The 24,700-nt window shown below is 51.9% G+C and overlaps 1 protein-coding gene across 1 annotated transcript; it reads left to right on the top strand.

Annotated features, from left to right (window-relative positions):
• Positions 1-288: 288 nt before the first annotated feature.
• On the top strand, positions 289-22,577 carry CDIP1 (cell death inducing p53 target 1). The gene is made up of 5 exons (XM_060031668.1): positions 289-538; positions 20,773-20,878; positions 21,012-21,167; positions 21,904-22,177; positions 22,299-22,577. Exons 2-5 carry the CDS (start codon positions 20,794-20,796, stop codon positions 22,408-22,410), a joined length of 627 nt encoding a protein of 208 aa, XP_059887651.1. The 5' UTR covers positions 289-538; positions 20,773-20,793; the 3' UTR covers positions 22,411-22,577.
• The last annotated feature ends 2,123 nt before the right edge of the window (positions 22,578-24,700 follow it).

Genomic DNA, 24,700 nt, shown 5'->3' with positions numbered 1-24,700 from the left:
CGTGCCGCCTCGAGGCCCCGCCCCTGCACTGACCTCATGGCCCCTCCTCTGACCGCATGGTTCCACCCCTCGCTGTGACGCCACGGGCCTCGACCCTGCTCCAAAGTCTACCCGCCTCCTTCTGACAGACGCGCCACTGCGAGCTGCGGAGGCGGCTGTTCTTGCTGCTGCGGCCGCCGCGGCCGCCGCGGCGACGGTGAGTCGCCTCGACCATTCTAGACGGCTTCCCGCGGAGACTCCTGGGAGCAGGGCTGGGTACTCGCGGCCAATGCGGGGACTGGCGAGACCTTGTACCGCGCAGTCCCCTCCCTGCCCCCGCCTGCGGCGCCCGCGCGGTGCACGCCGGGCACTGTGGTCCCGCTGGCCCGCGGAGCGCGTTTCGGGCACCCGGACGGACTACATCTCCCAGAGGCGTTTGGGCGGACGGGGGGCGGTGGTGTGCGCGCAAAGCCCCGCGGGGCTGAGGGTCTTGTCCTCCGAGCGCTTGGACCCGGGCTGTCTCGGCGTTCGCTCGGCCTTGGGCTGCTGGCTTCTCGAGGTAAAGGGACCACGGGGGCGGCGCAGCGGGCCGGTCGCCTCCTCCCAGGATGCTGATGCGATCCAGAGCAGCCTTGGGGTTTTGACGTCGTACCGTCGCTGGGTTGGCCGGCCACCCGCGGGGCTGCGGTGACAGCTTAGCCAGGCTTCGGCAGGCGGCGTGCTCGGTGCCCCGAGGGCTGACGGTCCGCTCCTCGGATCCCGCTATCACGCCTCCCACATCCTCTGCAGGGAAGGTTGGGGAAGTACCATCCCCGGTTTTCCGCAGGGGCTGTTTCCTCAAGGAGGGGGGGGTCGGGAGGAGGGTCCCGGCGACAAAGAAGCTTCTGCTGAGCTCCGTGGTGATCTTGGCAGGCCAGGCGGGCCCCGCGCGGCTCTCCCTCCCCCGCCCGCCCTGGTTTGCCTACATCTGTAAATCTCTGCGCCCGCTCTTGACCGCACACGCCGGTGCCGGGGGTGGAGGCAGTGACCTGGCCTATCTTTGGGCCCAACCTCATACCATCGAGGACTTTGGTGTAGTTGAACTCACGGCGTCATGCGAGCCCGGGTTTGGGCACTTGACTTATTTAAGGGTATGCGTGTTTTTGCTTTCCTCTAAATGTTCCCAGGAGGCCTTTCAACAGGTGTCAGGTAAGGAGCAAGAGGCTATAAGTTTCTCCAGTATGGGCCTAAGATCCTCTGCATCAGAGACATCGGGGCCCTCGTTAAAAGGGCCGATTCCGGGGACCCACCCCCAGAGGTTCAGATGTAGCAGTTATGAGATGTGCCCCAGGAGTTTACTTAATAAGTTCCACAGATAATTCTCGGGCTCATTTGGGGTTGAGAACCTTGGTCTTAGTGTGAGGAGGATGGAAGACGAGCATAGCGTTTATACCAGTTTCGTGTGTGTCCTGTGGGCTGCTGGGCAGGGCAGTGCCTAGCAAGTGTGACCTTGCTCCTCCGTGCTTTGTTTCTTCCCTCAGGGCTGATCTAAGAGTCTGGTGGGGAGAGGCACGCCAGCTCTGCCTTGCCCTCTGCCAAACGTTTAATTATGAAAAGTTTCAAACGTACAGGAAAGTTGAAGAAATTCTACAGTGAATGCCACCTGGAAAGTCCAACATTTTATTGTACTTTATCACAAATCTAACCATCCAGCAGTCCATCTGATTATTTTGTTTTTATGTGTGTCAGAGTAAGTTGCAGATATCGGTCTATCCCCCCCTAAATAGTTAAACATGCATATTATTAATTAGTCTTAGAATTCTTGTTTTTTAACTGACTGCATATTTGAGAGTCATTCTCTCTGTCTCTCATCCCTGAGGAGCTGAGGACTTTGGAGGTTTTTCTATAGGATGGGCCTCTGGAACCAAGAAAGAGCTTTATATGTGCTCTTGCAAAGATTTGAAAACAGCAGGCCATGGTTCTAGAATCACCCTAAGAGCAAAAACATGGACTGTGTGACATAGAATGATACTTCAGGGAACAAAATTGTTTTGAGGGGGAACTGATGGGATGTGTCCCGATGGCCAGGTCGCCCCACATATTGTGTTGGCAGGGACTGATGTAAGTCGTCAGCTTGCAAGCCATTCCTCCTCTTTACACTATAAGCTTTCCCGGTTTGAATCTGCTGGTTTGGTGTGTTTTCTAAAGCCCTAGGGGCACAGGGCTTCGTAGCCCAGTGAACAAGCTCTGAGTCCCTTGGGCCCAGGTACTTTATTCCATAGCCAGAGATACCAACCCTGACCCTCTTCAGTGGTCTGAAAGGGAGCGAAGAGACAGGTCCTGTGAAAATTCGTCTCCACTTTCAGAAACACTATTCAAAGGGCACGAACGTATTTGTACTCATATAGGACACAGTCAGGGAAGTGTGGCAGTTAAAGTCATGGCATCTTATATTGATGTCTCTACCCTTACAAGGAGGAAGGCAGTTGTGCCAGTGAGAAAGCAGCATGCAGTGGGAGCTCGGCCCTTAGTGGGGAGGAGAGAGGAGGAGAGCCAGGCTGGCAGTGGTGGCATGAGGCTTATTGTGCCCCACAAAGGGACTTGGAAGTGCAGTGCACAGAATGGAAATGTGCCAGTTTCTAGGATCCCACAAAGGTCTTCGTTCTCTCTTCTCTGCATAGTCAGGACTCTCCCAGACACATCTCCCCTGGAGGTGGTAGAGGCTGCAATGCAACTTAGTGCTGCAGGGGACAGGGGGCACCTGGCCTGGGACCTGTGGCAGGCAGAGCCTCTCACCCTGAGAGGGCCCTGCAGACCACGCTAGAGGCCTTTTTGTCGCTTCCAAGCTGTGTGACAAGTCATTTGCCCTTCCAGACCCTCAATTGCTGCATCTGTGGTAGGTGAGGAGCAACACCCAGATGAAGGTCTGTCTCTGCTGTAAGCACTGAGAAGATTAGGGGCCCCTAATATTAGACAGAAGACAGCACGAAACCATGCAGTGCAGGGTAAGGAAGGCCAATGACGTTCTGATTCTTTCCATGAAAGCAGTTGTGATGTGTTTTTGGTAATGTTTGATCATTTTTCTAGAAAACATTTCTCATCACCTTTTTGGTACTCCTGATCTGTGGGTGCTGTGAGCTCCTGCGTGGTCTGTCCGCTGGGTGATCCAGACCATCAATTCTTACCACGAGGAGGTGTCCAGTAAAAATTGTGAAGGTGCTGGATACATAATGTGTTCAATAAGTGTTGATTCAGTCTAAAACTCAGATCTGTTTCAGTGTCTGTGCTTTTCCTTCAAGGAGAAACAGAGGCCAGGAAAGGTGGAAGTAGGTAGGGAATGGCGGAAGGGTCTCCCTGGGTGGAGCTTGAGGAGAATTCTAACCTGTTATTACTTCAGGAAGACGTGAAACGGTTGTCACAGTTCTAATTAACATTAAGAGCAATAGTCTTACAAGTTGGGGAAACAGCAGGGAATGAAGTTTTGTCTGCAGTGTGTGCCTTTTGTATGTGCTTTGTTCCCACCGGACAGAACTCTCACCTGTGTTTTGTCATTGCATGCAGTGTCAGCTCTGCAGATGCAGCTCAGGCACCTCTGAGTCTCACGGCTGAGGAAGCAGCCAGAATACCAAATGACGTGTCCAGGGTTGCCAAATAATGGCAGAGCAGAGCCCCAAACCCAGCTCTCCTGAGACAGCAGGGTTGAAGGGAAATGGGGGCTCCCACGGCCCCCTTGTGCAAACTGCTCCCTGGACTCGACAGTGACTCAAGAAAGGGTTTCTCTTCTTGTCTGGATTTTTGGCACTCTCATCGGGAAGCCCGCACACTGCTGCTCGGCTGAGGCTGTGCTCTGGGCCAGTGGCTGCGGGTTAGGGACAGCATGGGAAGCCTTCCCTCACCGACCTGCTTATTCAACACACCTGTGCCAGGGACTGAGCTGGGTCCCAGGAAAATGAGGGGGAGAGTCCCAGTGTTCTCCAGTGGGGTGACAAGAGTGAGGGACAGAGGATCCCCACCACAGGGAATTACAGGAGAGGCTCCATCTTCTGGAAAGAGGGTTTGGAGGCTGAAGGAAGGGTCGGTGGAAAGGTTCTTTGGTTGGGGCGGGATTTGGTTTGTTTGGGAAAGGGCGAATTACACTCTTGGGTAGAGAGATCTGGAACACACGGCCAAGTCCAGACTTTTCCCCTTGAACCTTGACCAGTAAACCTTGACCTTGAACCTTGACCAGTAGATGAGTTCTGAGAGCTTTGGGAACCATGGCATTCGCAAGGCTTGCTGACAGGTCAGGTTTTAAGGGGCAGAGACAATTGTGGAACATCTCTCAGACGTCCATCTTGGGGACAGGGGTACTGCTAACTGAAGCAGGGCCTGTGGGCTGGGGGACAGAGCTCCTGCCAGGGAGTATCAGCCAGGCTGTGTTATCATCCAACTGGTCAGCTGATATTTGATGTATTGCCTGGGGCTGTGGAGAGACTGGCCCCAAACACCACCCCTGCCCTCTGGGAGCTGCCAGTCTGCCTGGGGAGGCTGGGCCTTTGACCACAGTTCTTTCCCCCTTTCTCCTAGTGACTCTTGCTCCAGTCCTGGAACCCCTGCCCACCTCCTTGCAGGGCCTACCTAGGGCCCACCTGGTCCCTGAAGCCTTCCCAGGGCCCCCACCCACAGACCGCCCCCTCTCTCACCTGGAGCACCTGCTGTCACATATTCTCATTTGGGTTTTGCTGAGTATCTTTTGCAAAATTTTTTCAAGTGTGAGCTGGCTTTCCAGCTGGATCTGCAGCTGCCTGAGGGCAGGGACCAGGGAGGTGAGTGGCCTCTATAGAGGGCCTATGAAATGTTGGCTGAATTAAAGAGTCAGGAATCAAGTCTTTTCAAACAGGTAGTCACTTGAAAGAAAGAATAAGCAAACAAACTTGGGTAGTGATGGCTCTGCTGAATAAAATTGGCTAATCCCAGAGCTAGAGGAATTCTGTGTTGCTCACGTGACCACTTCTCAGCTCTGGCACTCGGGGCAGGCCTCGGTTTCTGTCCCCATGGAGGCAAGCTTAGGTGAGCTCGGGTCACCTGTCTACCTGCTTTGCCTGGGGAGTATGGGGGCCACACGGGGGCCCATTTCTCTGTGGTCCCAGTCACACTGGCCAAAAAGAACCTGTGCCCGCCGGAGGTGGGGGCCAAGCACTGTAGGGTTCAGGACTCTTGGGGACCCACGTTAGTGCCTAGGCACAGCACGGGAAGCCCTCCATCTCACTCCTGCCCCAACTCTGCCCAGCTGCCTGCCCAGCCACGGGCGTGTGGACATGCTCCAGGCCTCTGCGCGGAACTGCACTTCCCCAGGGCCTTTCCCCAGCCGTGTACATGGCTCGTGGCTCTCGCCTCACCTCCGTCCTGTTTTTGCCTGAAGGTTCCCCACTCAGAGAAGCCCTTGCTTCCCTGCTCCTCCTTCCTCCGTGGTACGCCTCACTAGCTGACATACAATGTATTTTACTAGTTTCTGTGTTTTACAGCCCCTCTCCCACTGGATTGTGACATGAAAACTGTTTCCCCCATCTTCAGGGCCTAGATGCGTGCTGGCTGTTTGTGTGTTGAATAAAATCATGTATGTGTCTGCCCTTCAGCTGTCCCATCTCTCTACTGGCTGGTAAAGCCTTGAGGTGTAGGGCCCGTGGTCTGTGTGTGCTCCATCCTCCCTGGAGTGGGGAACACAGATCTGCGTAGAGTTGAATTCCCTATTGAATGTGCAGTGGTCAGGACTGCAGTCAGCCAGCAGGGCAGAGGCCTCCGGTCCTGGTGCCCTGTGGAGGCCTTGGGTGGCACCAGGGGAGGCATGCAGGAGCCCTCCTTCTGTTCCAGGAGAAAGGGAGGGACTGGTCAGCTCACTTCACTTGTTTCTCCTTTTGTCCTGGGTGCAGTGAAATCCATGTATGCTCACACAATGGAATTCCACTGTGTGAAGCACTTTGTTGGGTGTTCAAGATTCTGCTTAAGCAAAATTTTGAGAAACATTTTGGAAAATGTGTGAGATAAGAGATGGGGCTGAGCCAGCTGCAGTGGGAAGGAGCACTGGTTTGAGACTCGACTCTTGTCTGAGCAGCTGGGCCAGGCTCCCCGTCAGGGAGCTGCTGGAGGGCAGGCGCGGCCATCTTGCCCACTGTTAAATGCAGCACCGCGCCCAGGCCTGCCTTCATGGGTGCTTAGTAATGTCTGAAGACCAAACGTATGTCAGCTGAGACCTTGGACTTGGTGATCACTAGAGACACTTGTGGCCTGAAAGGTGGCCTCTAGATGTACGAAACATAGAGAAATACGCACATGGCCGAAAATAAGGCAACCCCAGATACAGCGTGAGCTCTCATTTCCTCAAAGAGAAGATCCAAAATAATTCTGTCCCAAATGGCACAAGCCAGCTCTTTGGGTCAGATGTCCATTTAGAGTGATATGAATTTAGTTCAACTTCCATATACTGTTTCATGGAGTGTAATTTCACATGCTGATTAGATTTGTTCCCCACTCAGGTTTCCCAGGGCACTTTTCCGGCTCTTCCCCTTCACCTTTGTGGACATCGTGTCCTTGTCCTGGACGCTAGCTCCTCTGGATTGTCAGTGCCAGTTGTGTGAGTGCCCCTTGCTACACGTAGGGGCGTTTCCGCTGGAGAGTATCCCTGTGCTGTTGTGTGTTCTTGGGTTTTTTCGTCAGTTCTGTATGCAGCTTCTTACCGTGTGCCCCTTCACAGGGTGTTTACGGCACATCTAAGCATTGCAATTGTGAGGTCCTACCCCAGGAATAATTACTGGTCTGCTAGGTGTCTGCTGGCTTTGGGCTTCTTTCTTTTCACTGATTCCATCCAAGTGACCTCTAGAAGCGTGCCACGCTGGACTGACTGCAGCTGCTGTTCTTCACCCAGCAGTGCTTAGTGTAAAAGAATTGAGACACTGCCTGCAACAGGAGGGACTTAAATGATGCAGAGGCGCTCCCTCCTTGTGCTCACGGAAAATGAGCAGTACCTACGGGACTCGGAGTTCATGAGGGCAGAAAGGCAAAGCCATTCTCTTGGGAGCATAGCGGTTCCCCCACCCCCAACGGAATGGGGGGACTTGGGCAAGGCTCAGCTGCAGGCTGAGTTCCTCTCCTGGGCCAGCAAGGCCAGCAGGCCTTTGTGTCCAAAATAAGACTCTTACAGCTGAATGGGGACTTGTAGTGGCCACGTGGCTTGGCTGCACTTAAGGCCCTAGAGCTTTTTCCTGGATCAAGATGGTGTATCTTGATCTCAGATAACCAGTTAAAGTAGAGTCGATCCAAAGACTGTCCATTTGTGTCAGCTCGCGTAGGTGGTGTAGTGGTGAGCATAGCTGCCTTCCATTTTGTGTCAGCTCAACAAAGGCAGAGTTAAGGACTTTTTCTTTTCAGGGTTCCACTTTGATTGCCTAAGGGATGGTTCTTTAGATTCATTGCATTTCTAAAATTAGTCAGCCTTCTGGTTACCAAGCCCTGCCTGTCCAGCAGGTGCAGATGACTTGTTTATCCACTTGTGGTTGCAGCTGCATCTGTTTTCTGCCCTTTGCTCCTCATCCCCCTCCTGTCTGTACTTCCTTCTTCTGTGTCAACGGTAAAACATGCAGAATCCAAGCTCCTGAGCTTGGTCCTGCCTGGGAGGCGGCTCAGAGGGCAGGAGGATACCTGTGTTCCCAGCGCCAGCTCCAGCTAGTGACCTCGGTCAAGCCCTGTGATGCTGTCAGTCTCAGTTCTGTCATGTGTCTGTTGGGATTTTCTCACCTGCCTCCTCTGCCAGGTGACTTCCTGCTGGCTCTCCAGGCAGGGTCTCTGGGGCTAGAACTACCTTGGATGGCGTTTATGTTCCAGCTTCACAGGTCTAGACCCTCAATTTTACTGGAGCACTGGGAAGTGACTTGGTATAGAGAACTGACTTGTGTTACCAAATTCCTACAAAACTGAAGCAAAGACCACTCCAACTCATGAGAGGGGAACAGCCCAGTCCTTGGGTTTGCTCCTTGGAGCATTTCTTTCCCTACAGACAGAACTAGATTATGGTCAGAGACACCTTTTCTGGACTGAGAAGGAATATACATAAATATAACACACTTATAGTGAGCATTTTGAGGAAGGAACCAACCAAAGGAGCTGCCTACCCTATAAAAACTAGAAACTACACAGAAATAAAAAGTTTCTCTATATGTGTGTGTGTGTATGTGTGTGTGTGTAAACAAATCATCCAAAATCTCACTATCCAGAAAAAACCACCCTTAACATTTGGTGTGTAATCTACATGTAAATACACACGTCTCTCTGAGAAGGGATCGCACTGTACCTGCTACGGGGTGCTCTATCAAGTCCATCTTCCTATGTCAATAAAGGTAGATCCACATCATTTTGAGGGAGTGAATATAGTTACATGGTATAGGTTAACCAGATGGGTAACTAGTTCCTTTGGTTGAACATCAAAACGTTGATCTACAGAAACATTTTTACATGTGAACCTTTGCTCATGTGTTCGTTTATTTCTAGGACAAATGCCTCGAAATGGAATTAATGTGTTAAAAAGAATGTACAGGAGTGAGATTGTCCTCCAGAAGAGTTGCATGAACCCACTCTGCTGTGGCCCAGGTGCCCTTGCCTCTGTCACGGGGAGTCAGAGTGGTTTGCCACGGCTCTGACCAGAATTCAGCATGATGTAAATTGTGCATTTATGATTTTCATCATCATCACAGTTCCTAGAAGCCTTACTACTTTTTAGCTTAGAACCATTCTTTGAGTCCTGTCTGCCTTTTGATTTTGCTTCTGATTAAGAGCAACCAATGTATTCTCTTTTCTGTTTTATTGTATACTTCCTTTTCCCACACTCTGCTTGCGTCTCCATAAATACAGCTATTTGTATTTATGCAAACCATGATTTGTGCTTATTGAACACTATGTGACAGGCTCTGAGCTCTTCATCCATGACCTCATTTACGCCTCATCACAACTCGGTGGGTCAAGGACGGCTGCTGCCATTTCACAGATGAGAAAACTGAGACTCTGGAACATTAGGTGGCCAGATGGGTGGGACCTAGTGCCTGGGTGCCAGCAGGTGAGGAGTCTGCCCTTCCTGCTTGGCCTGTGACATCAGGACTCAAGCCTCCCTGGGGAAGGGCGTAGGCTGTGGTATTTGGGGCCATTGGCTTAGGCTGATGTATCAGCTCTGTTGAGCCATGATACTCATCAGGGAGAAGAGTGTAGGGCTGGGTGGGAGGAGAGCAGCCAGATGGGAGAACCAGATCTACTTTCTGGTCCTTTCCATGTCTTTAGCTTGTTTTGAAGTGTTTAGAATTCCCAAGGCATCAGATACACCCAGGTTCGAGCGTTAAAATAAATGGTTTGCAGCCACCAGTGATGCTATCTGAGGGAGGGATTGTCTCTCTTGTCCTGCCTGCATCTTTAAGGACAATGGAAAAGGGGCTGAGTTCAGGATTTCCAGTCTGCCAGGGCTGAACTTGGCCTCCTATGGGCCTGCTCTGCAAGGCATTGTGAGCTAGAGGAAGCCAAGGCATGGGGAAGTCCTAATGGGAGCTTTTCAATGATGGACCACTTGTTTACATACCTTCAGGCCCAAGGAGCACTATTTATTTTTAATGGTACTTGTTTTCCTTTCTTGTTAATAACTAACTGGAAATTTACCAATCACAAGTAGATTCTGGCTACCTTGGATTTGAGAATTACTGGAAAACTAACTTCTCTGTTTCTCTTTGATATTGAGGTCTGGCTGCATTTACTAGGAAACTCACAGTAACCCCAGGGGAAACAAGTTAGTTTGTTTCTCTCTCACTACAAGATAGGTGAGAGAAGTGGTCCATTCAGTGCTGGAATGGTATCTCCATGGTCATCCAGGGCCTGGGCACCTTCAGTTGTCCTTAGCATGGCTTCCATTCCCAAGGTCACCTCGTGGTCAAGCATGGCTGCTAGGGCTGTCACATCCATCTTCCTGGCAGCAGGCAGGAGGAGGGCCTGAGGACATGGGCTCCATCTCCCTGCCGAGGTGGCTCCCTTTTAGCACCTTCCAACAAGAACATATGTCACTCTACTGTGACTCATTCGCCAGAACTTAGCCACATGGTCACATGACTGTCCTACATCTTAGCAAAGATACTGCTGCCCTGAATAAAAATGGAGTTCTGTGGTCCAGGTGGGGAAACTGAGGCGTGGAGAGATTATATAGGGTCATACAATCCATCGGTGGCGCTCTTCAAATTTTACTGCCGGTCTAGAAAGGAAGTCAGTGTCTTTGTTCCTGAAGGCTGAGTTGAGGGGGTGGTGCATGGGGTGGGGGGTGGCTGCTCAGAGGAGAAGGGCCGGGGTGCTGCTGTGGGCTGCGTGGCCTGAGGTCCTTATCCTGCCTACTGGCCCAGGTCCTCTGTGGGGATCTGAGGTCTGTGCGCTGCAGGGCAGCCCCTGCGCCTCGTGCCTCTGAAACAGTCCCGAGGCTCGATGGCTCCAGGCTGCTGTCTGGCCACCCACACCAGGCGCAGCCTCCTTCCTGAGGCCTTGTGACTCACTGTCCTGCCACTGTCCCGTCCTCTCCTTTGCCTGCTAGTCTCATTGACCCCACCACCTCCCCCCGGCTTACTTGGAGAGTTGCTCCCTGACCCCCGGAATGGGTCTGATCTTTCCGTACTTTCTTGTACACCACTGGTTTCACTGTGTACTTAGGTTTGGTGTTTCTGGTGTGTATCTGACTCCTGTCTCCCCCACTCAGTTGTGAGCTTCTGGAAGGCAGGGACCGAGCCGCTCACTCCCTGACACTTCCCAGCCTGTGCCCAGCGCAAAGTAGGTGCTACACAATGATCAGCACCAACAGATGGTTGGTTATTCCCAGAGGAAGTGCCGTCCCCCTCCAAGGGCCTCTGTTAAGTGGCCACCAAACAGACTGTCCTTAAGCCCACCCCTGGGAACTTGGGAGAACAGGACGGTACGTGGCGTCGCCCAGGGAGTCAGTGGCCATCCCTGGTGAATAAGCCCCCAGCCACAGGGACGCCTCATGTTGCCTGGTCCTTCATGGTCCACGCAGCCTCTACAGTGGGCAGGCGGGGTGTGGACGATGTGGGCCAGGCCCCCTTGCTCAGCAGGGGCTGAGTGTGCTCCCCTTCCCCCATCCTCTGGGTGGGCCCTAGGGGACCCCCCCCCAGGGCACTTGGCTTTCACCCCGGGCCTCCACCCTTCGCGGAGCAGTGGGCGCCTCCTTGGTTCAGCAGATGCAAGGCTGTGGGCAAGGCGGAAAGCTGCCTTTCAGTTTCCCCAGCAAAGCCCAAAGCCCCCTCTGGCCAGACGCCTGGAACCTGCCTCCTGGGGACAGAGGAGCCCCTCTGAGGCCAGCTGGCATCCTGGTGCAATGGCTGCTGGAGGGTGGGGGGTGAGTTCCTCTGGCGGGAGGCAGTGGGCAGGCCAGCCCGGCTGTGGGAAACTCGGCCCTGCAGTTGCTGCCACTAGGGTCTCGGGTGGATGCCAGGGTCTGGGCAGAGTGCCCTTCCCGGGGCATTGTAGCCCATGGAGCTCCAGGGCAGTCGCCTGGAAGGAGCGATGGCCCTTTAGAATGATTGCTGGTATCTCTTCCTTTCCAGAACTTGTCTTAGGGGCTCACAGAGCAGTTGGCCGCCACTTGGCCATGCCACAGTGACCTCTTCTGGGCTGAGCCGCTCAGGCTGGGCTTGACTACGAGTACCCCGGGATCCTGGGGGAATGCACACCAGGATCCCCGCTCCTGTGGGAGCAGAAGCTGCCATAGCAGAGGCATCAGTGCCTGTTTTGTTTTCCTTCCCATTGGAAGTTGTTCACAATAATTGACCACAATAGCAGGTGCCATTTATTCAGTGTTCTTGTGTGCTCGGTCTCAAGCTACTGGTCTGGGTGTTTTGCTTATTATGCTGTTTATTATAAAACTAGCTCCAACCCTGAGAGGTAGGCATGATTATCTCCATTTACAAACAAGAAACTGAGGCTCAGTGAGGTCACACAGCTGGAAAGTGGTGGAGCTGAGTCTGAACTAGTCTGATGCCTCCTTAAAGCCTTGCACGTTGCAGCAAGCATGTTCCTGGGGTGGGGGCCTCAGTGTGACAAACAGCCAGCTCAGAGACTCACCGGCGCAGTCCACTCTCGGTCCTGGGACTCTTGGTCCCTCTGGCCCTGACCCTGCTCTGCCTGCAGGTACCCTCTTACTGGCGTGGGGGTTCCTCTAGCCCGGCAGCTCTCAAAAGGTGACGTGCAGTCTCCTGGAGGCTTCCTGAGACCTTCCAGGGGCTGAAGGTCAGAACTATGTTTATAAGGACACCAAGACGTTATTGGTTATATTGCCTTTTTCACTATGTTGGCATTAGCATTGGCCGTGCAACAGTAGCAGGACTTAGCTCTGCTCGAGGCGTGGCACCCAGCTGTGCTAGTCATTGTTGTGGTTGTGTTCACGCCAGTTTCATTTAAGAAAAAGCAGTAAAAATTATTGAGTTTATTATCTGGACCCTTGAGTACACATTTTTTTAATGTTTTGTGTTGTGATGAAAGGACGCACATGAAGCATGCTGGAGACCTCAAGGGGAAGCATGTGTGCAGCTGTTTGAGCTGTGAGCTGAACTAGCATTTTCATGGAGCTCCATATTTATTTAAAACAACAACTGACACACAGACTATGGTTATTCAGACTTAGGGATTTAGCAGACATTTTCTTGAAAGTGAACAAAGTGAGCCTGCTAATTCAAGGAAAACAACTGACCTTTTATTTTTGTATAAGTTGCCAATGATAAATTTGTTACTGTTTTCAATGATAAAATTTGAGCTTTCAAGTGAAAATGTCAGAATTTTGGAAAACTTGTATCTGCCACCGTGAGGTTGACAGCTTCCCAGTAGTTAAAGACTTTTCTGATGGGGTTGGTGGTGATAGTAACAATGTGATTTTTTGGAGGGAGGCGTATCTTACAATGAGATGTGTTAACATTGCTAGATCTACATAATCAGGGCTCATATCATAATCGTGGACCATTATTTTCCAAATGACCCATGCATGCTGTTATAAAACGGGGCATGTGTAAAAGATCCATTCCAAATACAAGGTAGCCCAATGATTTTCAATATAATAGGAAAAATTTGTTGTTAAAGATTCAGATTCCATATTGCAACTAACCTTTAAGAAGCTACTACCACCTGTCAGGTTTGGGTGTAGTGTTGAAGAATATCCACAATTAGCTGAGAAGACTATTCAGATACCTTTCCCTTTTCCAGCTACTTACTGTGGGAGGCTGGATTTTCTCATACTTTAACCAAAACATCACAACAGATTGGATGGAGAAGAAGATATGAGCATCTAGCTGCCTTCTCTTAAGCCAGACTTTTTTATTTTATTGAAGTATAGTTGATTTACAATGTTGTGTTAATTTCTGCTATACAACAGTTTCAGTTATACATATATATTAATTCTTTTTCATATTCTTTTCTATTATGGTTTATGACAGGATATTGAATATAGTTCCCCATGCCATATAGCAGGACCTTGTTGTTGATCCATCCTTTATATAATAGTTTGCATCTGCTAATCCCAAACTCAGTCCTTCCCTCCCCACCCCCACCCCCACCCTGCTTGGCAACCACAAGTGTTCTCTATGTCTATGAGTCTGTGTTTCATAGGTAAGTTCATTTGTGTCATATTTTAGGTTCCACATATAATTGATATCATATAGTGTTTGTCTTTCTATTTGACTTAGTATGATAATCTCTAGGTCCCTCCATGTTGCTGCAAATGGCATTATTTTCATTTTTTAAAAAATTTTATTTATTTTTGGCTGCATTGGGACTTCATTGCTGTGCACAGGCTTTCTCTAGTTGTGGCGAGTGGGGACTACTCTTCATTGCAGTGCATGGGCTTCTCATTGTGGTGGCTTCTCTTCTTGCAGAGCACAAGCTCTAGGTGTGCAGGCTTCAGTAGTGTGGCACGTGGGCTCAGTAGTTGTGGCTTGCAGGCTCTAGAGCGCAGGCTCAGTAGTTGTGGCACGCGGGCTTAGTTGCTCCGTGGCATGTGCGATCTTCCCGGACCAGGGCTCGAACCTGTGTACCCTGCATTGGCAGGCAGGTTCTTAACCACTGCGCCACCAGGGAAGTCCCTCATTCTTTTTTATGGCTGAGTAATATTCCATTGTGTATATGTACCACATCTTCTTTATCCATTCATCTGCTGATGGACATTTAGGTTGTTTCCATGTCTTGGCTGTTGTGAATAGTGCTATGAACATAGGCGTGCATGTATTGTTTTGAATTATAGTTTTGTCCAGGTACATACCAGGAATGGAATTGCTGGATCATATGGCAGCTCTATTTTTTGTTTTTTGAGGAACCTCCGTATTATTTTCCATAGTGGCTGCACCAGTTTACATTCCCACCAGCAGTGTAGGAGGGCTCCCTTTTCTCCACATCCTCTCTAGCATTTGTTATTTGTAGACTTTTTAACGATAAGCCAGACTTCTAAAGGGTTTGCAAAAATGTAAAACAATGTCCATCTTCTTATTAAATTTGTTTTGGAAAGTAGTTATTTTAAAATTTTATTTATGTTAACATGTAATAAGTTAATCTTTTTAATGAATAAATACTTTTAACAATTCCTTATTTTTTATTTCTAGTAAGGTAAGTATTGATATATATAACTCACACAATCTTTTTGGAGTCCTCAATAATTGAGTGTAAAGGGGTTGTGAGACCAAAAAGTTTGAGAACCGCTGCTCTAGCAGACCCTGGGGGAAAACTGATGTCAGAAAGTCCTTCTTCTGGGTGCGTCCTCTCCCTTCATCTCTGTCTCGTCCCCCACATCTGTCCTCAGTCCTCCAGGAACCTGCACTCATGTACAGATGCGTCTCAGCTCCACACTGCCCTCCCAGTCCTCCTCCAGAAGGCAGTGTGGGTATGTTTCCTCAGCAGAGACTGTCTGGGGTGGGGGGACCGGGGACAGGGTTGGCACCCCCATGGTGGTGTGCAGGACAGCTTAGACTGACTGCAGAATGGAGTTTGCAGCAGCGGCTGAGCCAGTGAGGGGTGTATCCTGCTGGCCCCGGGCCCAGGCCCTCCCAGCTCCCCCGGGGAGCCACCTGGGCCACCTCAGGCTGCTGCCAGTTGGCCAGGCTCTGGCCCTGGATCAACAGCAGTGCTCTCCACAGGGCACAGTGAGTAGCTGGGAGCAGAGCAGAACACCAGAGCCGTTTCCCAGGGCCGGGAGGTCTTGTGCTTTTAACTCCACTAGGGGACATGGGGAGACCTGGCTTTGCAGAAAGTGCCCGGCCCTGTGTCCTACCCCAGAGGCCCAGTGCCTGCTGCTCTGGGGAAGGTGACATGAGATTGCAGCAGGGAGTGGGTCCAAAGACAGACAGACAGACGTGGAGACAGGCTTCATCTCACTTTAGGGTGACCGGAATAATTCCCTCCTACATAAGAGCACAGGGGGTGCTAGGCTGTGTTGGTTGTGGGGGCAGAGGCCAGATGTGGCTTTTAAGTGGCCCCATTCCATCCCCTGGTGGAACAGGGTGCAGGCAGGCCCTCCCTCTCCTCTCTCCCATGTAGGGGATGATGGTCCCAGAGCTTCTGGACACCCCCTTGTCCCTTGGTCCGTCCTCGGCTCCTGAGGAAGCTGTGGGCTCACGGCGTGGATCAGAGTCCCAACAGCGCCTTCTCAGCTTGCCAGCCACGCGCCCCACGCTGCCTCCCTGCCCTGTGGCCGTAGTCAGGACATTCCTTTCAGGCTAGGCCTCAACCTGAAAATGCAGTGGAGGGGACACTGATCTCCTTTGTCAGTTCCATCTTCGGGGCCCCGTGACAGGTGCCCTAGGAATCCAGCCTCTGCCGTGCACACATTTCCAGCTCCTGCTTAGTTCCAGCCCAGACTTAAGCTTTTCGAAAGTGCTCTGTCTCCCAAGGCCGGTGGCTTCTAAAGTAGGAGCCGTCAGGGCTGGGGCAGCGGCACTTCGCTTTCATCCAGGGTGAAGTGGAAATTCCCCAGCATCCCCAAAACTGCCAGAAATCAGGTAAGCAGGAATTTAAGGCTCCTTAAATAGGAAATCCATGAAGCTTGTGGCAGAGTAGAGTCAGCTCCCAGGTCTTGGGCGCCCTGCTCTGCACCTTACACCCACTTGCTGCTGGGGTCAGCGCCTTGGCTGACCAGCTGCTAAGCGGTCAGCTGGATCTCTAGCTCTCTTCTCAGAGAATCTGTATTTTATCAGTACTATGACTGGGTAATACCTCTGCATCCACCAAGTCCAGAGGGCATAAAGGGGTGTGCTGTGTAACGTCCTCTGGGCCCCCTGGGAGCTCCTGTTTGGTTTATGATAGACTCGTGACGGCTTTCAGACAACTCTGTTTCTTCACAGTCTGTAGCTACAATATCTAAACAGGAGGCTGAGAGGCCTGTCTTGGGTTCAGGGGCTGCACGTTGGCTTCATCAAGCTCCCAGGACCATGGGCCTCCCTCTCCTCTGTTGGGAACTTGCTGCCCTTCCTGAGCCTCTTTTAACGGACGCTCCAGCACCTGCCCAACAGTGAAGTTGCCGGGGCTGTGATATCAGATTCCACGCTTGCACTTGTAGTTTAACTTGAGCAGTGTGCGTTTTTATTGGAAAACTGTTCTTTTGGACATGTGCCTTTTTTTTTTTAAGATTATTGCATTCTTGAGGTTTTTGATTACACCTTGGACAATGCAGTTTTGTGGGAACACACACATTTGATTTTATATTGGGAAGCACTAGGGGAACTGGGGTTTGAATTCCTGAAATCTTCATGAGCCATTTTTCAGAAACCTCTCTTTCGTATTGGAGGGGCCTGCCCCCCAGTCTCTGCCACAGTTCAGGAAGGCAGCTGCATCGTGGGTGTGGGTGTGGAGGGGAGGGGAGGAGACAGGAGCAGCTGGGCTGTGGTGTGGTCAGGGCCTGGAGTGTAATGAGTGTCCTGCAGCAGTGCCTGCTCTAGGTTCTGCTGGACACCAGGGGAGGCCTCTGCCCTGTGTGCAGGGCTTATGCCATCATTATGATGGTGGGATTCCAGAGTGAATTCTTGCGCTCTAGGAGATGATGGAATTAGATCCAGAGATTTTGGTGACAAGGCAGGCCACTCCTGCATCCTCTGAAGTGTGTGTGTATGCCTGCTCCCCAGACATGGAGGGGCTAGTTCCTCCCTCTTAAACCCAAAGGTGCTCAAGTGCCTTGCCAAGCACAGTGCAGCTCTTCCCGGCCTGCTTAGCGACCCAGGACCCGCCAGTTTCCTGGTAAGCCACCTCCACAGGCATCCCTGATGGGCGGAGCATGGCAGTTTGCAGCAGGTGCCCGCCCAGGTTCTAACAGACTCAGCATATTAGAGTTTTCTGCAGACTCGAGTCAAGCCCCTTAAGGAAAGCTGCCTTTTTCTCCCATCGGGGTGGCTGTGGCCACTGGCAGTGGCCTGGGCAAGGGACCTCAGGCCCAGCATGCACAGCCAGTGCCCCTGGACAGGGACCTTCTGTGACGTCCTCTAGAGGCTCTGCTGTTTACTGTTCTTGACCCTGTGCTATGAGGAGTCACCTGCAGGTGGGGGTGGAAGAGTCACACCAGGGTCCTAGGCTTGGCTCAGCCTCTAATAAGCCATGGGACCTCAGACAGGTCCTGTCTTTCCTTGGCCTCCATGTCTTCACGGGATAATTATAAGCAGCAACTCACAAGAGCTGGCATATAATTGATAAGCATTTGGGAAGATGTCCTCCCTCTTAGTGATCAAAGAAGTAAACATAACCAAGTGTCATCTTAACATTACAAATCATAATAACAGTAGTATTCAGAGTTTGCACTGTAAATCAGCATCATCCTTCACAGAAGGCATAAAATGTCCATACCCTTTGACCTAATAATCTCACTTCTGACAGGTTTAGCCCAAGGAAATAATCCCAAGAAAGGGAAAGAGCATTAGCCAAAGGTGTTCCAGTTTTTTATGAAATAAGGAGCATTCTAAATGCTTTAATAGGGATTGGTCATGTAAACAGTGATAGGCCCATTTTTGGAAATATTAAAATCTATGGTCATGGAGTCTTGCAAGATGGAGTAAATATATGTGACACAATGTTAAAAGGATTTAAAACTTTGTCACAATGGCAACTATATAAAAATATAGGTGCCTATACATACAGACTGGCAGGGACATGCAGAGACGGGCTGCATTAGGGTGATAAGGTTGGGCAATTTTGTTTTCTTTCAGTTTAATAGGTTTTATTGACATACAATAATCCACATACCATACGATTTCCCCATTTAAAGCGTGCAATTCGGGGACTTCCCTGGTTGTCCAGTGGTTAAGACTTCGTGCTTCCAATGCAGGGGGCACAGGTTCAATCCCTGGTCAGGGAGCTAAGATTCCGCATGCCGCAGGGCGTGGCCAAAAAATTAAAATATTTTAAATAATTGTGTGCAATTCAGTGGTTTTTAGTATATTCACAGAATTGTGCAACCATCATTACAGTTTTACAATATTTTCATCATCCCTAAAGGAACTCTGTAATTGCTGTTCTATGGCCAGCCCCCCAAACCCCTGGAAACCACGAATCTGCTTTCTGCCCCTATGGATTTACCTGTTCCAGACATTTTATGTACGGAATCATATAATATGTGGTCCTTTATGTCTGGCTTCTTTCACTGAGCATAATGTTTTCAAGGGTCATCCAGGTTGTAGCTGTGTCAGTACTTCATCTCTTTTCATGGTTGAATTAATATTCTACTGTGTGGAAATATATATATATATATTTATATCCAGTTTATCCATTTATCAGTTGACGGACACTTGAGTTGTTTACACTTTTTAGCTGTTATGAATAATTCTGCTATGAACATTCTTGTACTAGTTTTTGTATGGACATGAGTTTTCAATTCTTTTGGGTATATACCTAGGAGCAGAATTGCTGGGTCATGTGGTAACTCTATTTTAACCTTTTGAAGAACTGCCAGACTGTTTTCCAGAGCGGCTACACCAGCAATGTGGGGGGTTCCAGTTTCTCTACATGATACTTGTTATTGTCCTTTTCATTTTAGCCATCCTGGTGGGTAGGAAATGGTACCTTGTAGTTTGGATTTGCATTTTCCTTTTGGCTAACAATGTTCAGGTTCTTTTCATGTGCTTATTGGGCATTTGTTTATCTTTGGAGAAATGTATGTTCAGATCCTTTTGCCCATTTAAAAAAATTGGGTTATCTTTTTTGTTAATGAATTAGAAGAGTTCTTTATATATTCTAAATGGTACAGGTCCCTGAAAAGATACATTATTTGTAAAAATTTTCCTCCACTGTGTGGGTTGTCTTCCCACTTTCTTGATGGTATCCTTAGAAGCACAAGTTTTAAATTTTGATGAAATCAGTTGTATCTTTTTTCACTTTTGTTGCTTGGACTCAGTTCCTCTGGCCCTGCCACTAATGTGTTAAATTTAATATTTAAACTTACTGACTCCAGGCTCCCTCTCCCCTGGCAGGATTGTTTGGGGCCCTCCATCCCCACATCGTTCTGAACTTAACACTGATGGGCTCTAGGAGGGAGCTATACTAGGAGACTTGCTTTCACTGTATATATTTTTTATACTGTTTTTTTTTCTAGTTCATATTATATCAGTTTAAAAATATGAGTCTCACTTTAAAATGCTACTAATTTTTAGCCTTTTATGCTGCTGAATAGAGTGGAGGAAGTGTCTTACTAAAGGACACAGAATACAGACTCAGGGGCGGGAGGATGGCCTGCTTCCCCTGCTTCTCCCCCAGTACCCGGCAGCAGGTGCTCAGTGGACCTTGTGAAGGAAATGACCAACACTACCTCCTTCCTTCTCGCCCCATCCACTCTCCGCCCAAAACAGCGCTGCTGCTGTGGGGAGAAGCCCTTGGTTCTGATTCCTTCCCACAGGGCATGTGGACATGAGGGGGCTGCTCTGGGCCTGGTGGGGAGTGGACAGAGGACTGGCTGTGGCCCTGAGGAGACAGCAGCTGTGGGGAAGGGAAGGGGGGGCTGAGGAGTGGGTAGGGACACAGGACGGCGCTGAGCTGGGCAGCGGGGGAGACACCAGACATACAGTGCCGAGGGAGTGTGGCTGCGTGGGGCCAGGTGCCCAGGGCAGCCGCTGCTGAGGGCGCTACCTGTTCTCCCCCTGAAACAGCTCCCCAGAACCCTGTGTGTCTGCCCAGGCCGGCAGTAGAAGGAGCCTCACCTGCCTATCTCCTCTGAGTACCTGGGATTGGAGGTAAAAACTCTCCCAGACCCCCTCCCACAAGCAGGCCACAGTGCCCTGGCGTGGAGGCCAGCCTGGTGCTCCCTAAGTTGGAGGGGAGGAGAGGACCAGTGACCAGACTGCCCTGTGAGAAGCCCTAGATTAGGTTCCCAAGCTGCTGGGTTCTGTCCCCTTCCCAGGGCCACCCCACTGTCTGGCTTTCACAAAGGAAGTGTGGGTGACCCCTGAAGCTGGTAGTTTCTGGAGGTTGGAGGATGGTGGCTCTCGGCTGGGTTACCTACGCAATGGTGGGGCATCTCCAGGGCCTACAGGGAGCCCAGTCTGCTCTCTCGAAGGAATTGGTCCCAGCCCATCACAAGTGTGGAGATTTATGGGGAGGGGAGTGAAAGGTGATCTGAGCCCCGGGGCAGGGGATACCTGCAGGAGCCACAGGAGGTCCTGTGTGCTTGGGCTCAGCAGGGGCGGCTCTGAGGATGACCACACACCTTGTGCTGCAGCCCCTCATCACAGACCAGTGCCTGACTGGCAGTGGGGGGCTGAGGGGGGCGGGATGGGAGCATACTTTGCATCTCAGTTTGTCCTCCAGGGTCCAGGAGAAGCAGCAAAGATGTCGAATGAGCCGCCCCCTCCTTACCCTGGGGGCCCCACAGCCCCCCTTCTGGAGGAGAAAAGTGGAGCTCCACCCACCCCAGGTAGGTTCAGCGCTTGATTGCTGTCTCCTGCCCTTTCCAGCTGCTAGGAGCTGGTGCCTGGAGCAGCCATCCGCTGATGGCTGGAGCCGTCTGAGCTTCCTCTCCCTGTCTCTCTGTGTCACTCTCTGTCCAGGCCGCACCTCCCCAGCTGTGATGCAGCCCCCACCGGGCATGTCACTGCCCCCTGCAGACATTGGCCCCCCACCCTATGAGCCGCCGGGTCACCCAATGCCCCAGCCTAGCTTCATCCCCCCACATGTGAATGCAGACAGCACCTACATGCCTCCAGGTAAGCTGGAAAGGAATCCGCTTAGCCCAGCACTCAGCATGTCACCTGGGTTGCCAGCCAGCCTTTGCTGCGGGCGGGTAGTCTGTCTGTGTGGGTGTTTAAGGGTGGGGGGCTGATCGTGGGTCTGGACGTGGACATGGGAAGGTGCCCTAGAACATGGTGCAGGTTCTGTGGGCCAGAGGTGTCCCGGGCCCTGCCAGGGGAGGGCTGGCTCCGGGAGGTGCTGCCAGGAACCTGAGTCCATGGTGGAGGCCTGGGATCCTGCTCACCCAGCAGCTCTTCAGAGAGACTACACAGGCTGGAGAATCGGGCCCTGGTCAGGTGGGCTGGCCCCTGGCACCACAGTGCAAGACCTGATGCTGGTGGGGAGGAGAGGCTGATGAGAGACAAGGTTTTCCCTCCTGTGGTCAAGGTCCTTGAGCACAGCTCAGTCCCCTGTGTGTCAGAGGCAAGGGAGCCAACGCATCAAGCTAAGATTGAGGAGAGGTTAGACATTGTTCCCAGCTCTCTGCCCTATCTGGCTGGGCCAAGTAGCTTCTCTGTCTTGGTCCCCATGGGACAGGGAGCAGGAAAGGTTGGGAGAATGTCGATGGTTACTTTGGCCCAGGGCCTGGTCCCCAAGGCTTCACCCTATGTCCTTGGGTGCTGGGGGCCTCAGGGCTTTGTGCTCACCTCTCACATGGGGCAGGTGGCAAGGCAGTGATCTGTCTTTGCTCCATCTTCTGTGTCATTCCAGGTTTCTACCCTCCTCCAGGCCCCCATCCACCCATGGGCTACTACCCACCAGGGCCCTACCCGCCAGGGCCTTATCCTGGCCCTGGGGGCCATACGGCCACGGTCCTGGTCCCTTCAGGGGCTGCTACCACAGTGACAGTGCTGCAGGGAGAGATCTTTGAGGGTGCGCCCGTGCAGACGGTGTGTCCCCACTGCCAGCAGGCCATCACCACCAAGATCTCCTACGAGATTGGCCTGATGAACTTCGTGCTGGGCTTCTTCTGCTGCTTCATGGGGTAGGTGGTATAGCGCTTGCTGGGTGGGGAGGCTGAGCCCACCCACCACCACGCTGGAGTAGGCCCCGGCCCTCGGTGCCTTTTCTTCAGGCCTCCCTGTCTCTCCCCATCTCCGATTCAGGTGTGACCTGGGCTGCTGCTTGATCCCCTGCCTCATCAACGACTTCAAGGATGTGACGCACACGTGCCCCAGCTGCAAAGCCTACATCTACACGTACAAGCGCCTCTGCTAACGGAGCCGGGACTGGACTCCCCACTGTCAGTCTGGCCCCCTGTGCTTTGCTCCCCGCGCTCAGTGGCTCGCTTCCCTGCTCCCACTTGGGGGTGGAAGCTGTTCCACCAGTCCGTCCCCTGGAAGTCTTGTCCTCTTCACCTTGCCCTTCCCTGAGCATCTGACTCTTTTGGCAAAAATTCTGTTGGATTTTAGGCCAAGGGTCAGCAAGTGGCAGGGGGATGGCACTGAGCTTGTGTGCTGCTGGTTTGCTTGGTGTTTGTGATCAGAAAGATAAGCAGGGAATGATCTCACATGGTCTCCCTGCTGGGGTCTCTTCCTGCATTTCTGAACCAGGTACAGGTTCGGTCCTGGGTCTTCCTGGGACCAAAAGCAGCCAGAGCAGTGGCTGGTTCCCTAGACCTGGGGCCTGCACTGGGGCCTAGCCTGTAGCCACAGTCATTTCTGATCTGCTGGGCTGAGAGTGGGGGATGGACCCAGGCAGGCCTGAGTTTGTTTTTGGAGTGCTAGAGGCAGGTATGATGGTCAGAAGGAATGACTCTGGCCCTCAGAACTCAGGAACTCTTAACAGTGCCCAGATGCCACCTGGGATAATGTGGACATTGGCACACCTACAGGCCATGGGGTAAGAGATTGGGCACTAGCTTGCCAAGAAGGGACTCTCCTCTGGCCCCTGCCCAGCTCCCTTTCCAGCCACACCTCTGTGAACCCTGGTCTTTGCTAGGGCCAGAAGGAATGCCCAGGAGCCTAGCCCATCAGTGTATACCACGTCCTTGCTGCATGTGGGCACAACCTCTGTGGGGTGTGTCCCAGCTGGGACTAGAGGTGACAGAGAGGAGGGGCCTCCTTGCAGGCACACTCAGATCTGCAGTGCACTCTCCACGGATCCTCTTCCCAGTAAGTGCTGCGCCCTTTGCCCTGGCTGGCTTGCTGTCACCTGTCACTGTGCTCGCTCCAACAGCGGGCACTGCAGCAGGAGCAGCTGCAGCACTGGACGGGGGACAGGCTGGGGACGAGAAAGGAGCAGCCACAAGTGGCACAAGTGCCCTGGTGGACACCAGCCCTGCCCTGGGCCTGAGCCCACACTGTCTATTTCCTGAATGGTTTGTCTGTGAACTTGCTCACGTGGACCACTGTATCCTGCTGCCGCCCCTCTCCTGGTCTCGCACTGCCACTGCATGGCCTCCTGTCACTGTGAATCGTGGCTGGTCTCAGTTTATAGTTTCTCATTAAATCGGCCCTTTCACTCCCCTGCCCGAGGCCTCTGCTCTCTTGCCTGGCTTCCTTTTGCGAGGGAAAGAGGGTGGGGGGTTGAGTCCTCAGGGTGTCGGTGCACCGACTATCCAGGAACAACACTGCTATCTCAGTCCCTAATTAAACCCGCCAGAGCCCAGTGTGGATGAGCCCTAGGATTCCAGCTGTGACTGCACCAGGAAGTTGGCTTCATGACTGTCAGGCCGCCTTACTGATAACATGTAACCCGCCTCCACACCATGCATCCACCCACAGGGTCTGCAAGCTGGAGACCCCCAGCTAGAGCTCAGGGTCATCCCACCCTGCAGGGAGGTACCCTCACTCCCTTAAGCAAGACAGAGCCACTGGGGTTGAGGCTACTGGGGGTGGGCAGGCAGCTGGGCCCGCAGGTTCTGGCTGGCTCTGCCCCTGCCCCTCATCTGACTTGTGAAGGCAAGTGGGCTCAGTCAGTTATTGAAAAAAGTGTCCCCACCGTTGAACCCTTTTCTGAGTAAAACTTTCACAGATCCTCAATATATAAAACCGGTAATAAATTCCTATTAAAATAAGTACTTCATTTCTATTGCTCTTTTATCTTAGTTATTAAAAAAAAACCTCAAAAAGTAGGAAAACTCCAGAGCACTCTAAGAATTAGAAAACCACGGGACCACATGGACTTTAAGGGTCTTTGTGAGATGGTCACAGTGACTCTGCCCTGGAGAGGTGCGCTGCTGGAACGGGACCAGCAGTATTGGGAGCACATGAGGGGCTGCCAGGGGCCATCGAGAAGGATGACATCACACCAGGAAGGAGCGAGGCAGCTGTCAGAGTCCATTTTATTGAGTGCAGTAGCATTTCCACAGGTCAGAGAAGACAGGCCATGGGCAAACAGACCCCACTCAGGTTTCTGCTTGAGAGGCATGAGGACTGGCTACCCAGGACAGAGCTCCCAGGGCCTCTGAGGCAGGGTGCAAGCCTGGCTTCTGCCCCCTTCCTGGCCCCTGCCCCCAGGAGAGGTCCTGCAGAAGAGCAGCCACATCTAGGGAGCCCCCCGACCC

Source organism: Delphinus delphis, chromosome 15 (genome assembly GCF_949987515.2).
Source record: "Delphinus delphis chromosome 15, mDelDel1.2, whole genome shotgun sequence".
Lineage (NCBI taxonomy): Eukaryota > Metazoa > Chordata > Mammalia > Artiodactyla > Delphinidae > Delphinus > Delphinus delphis.
This window is presented reverse-complemented; position numbering and strand designations above follow the sequence as displayed.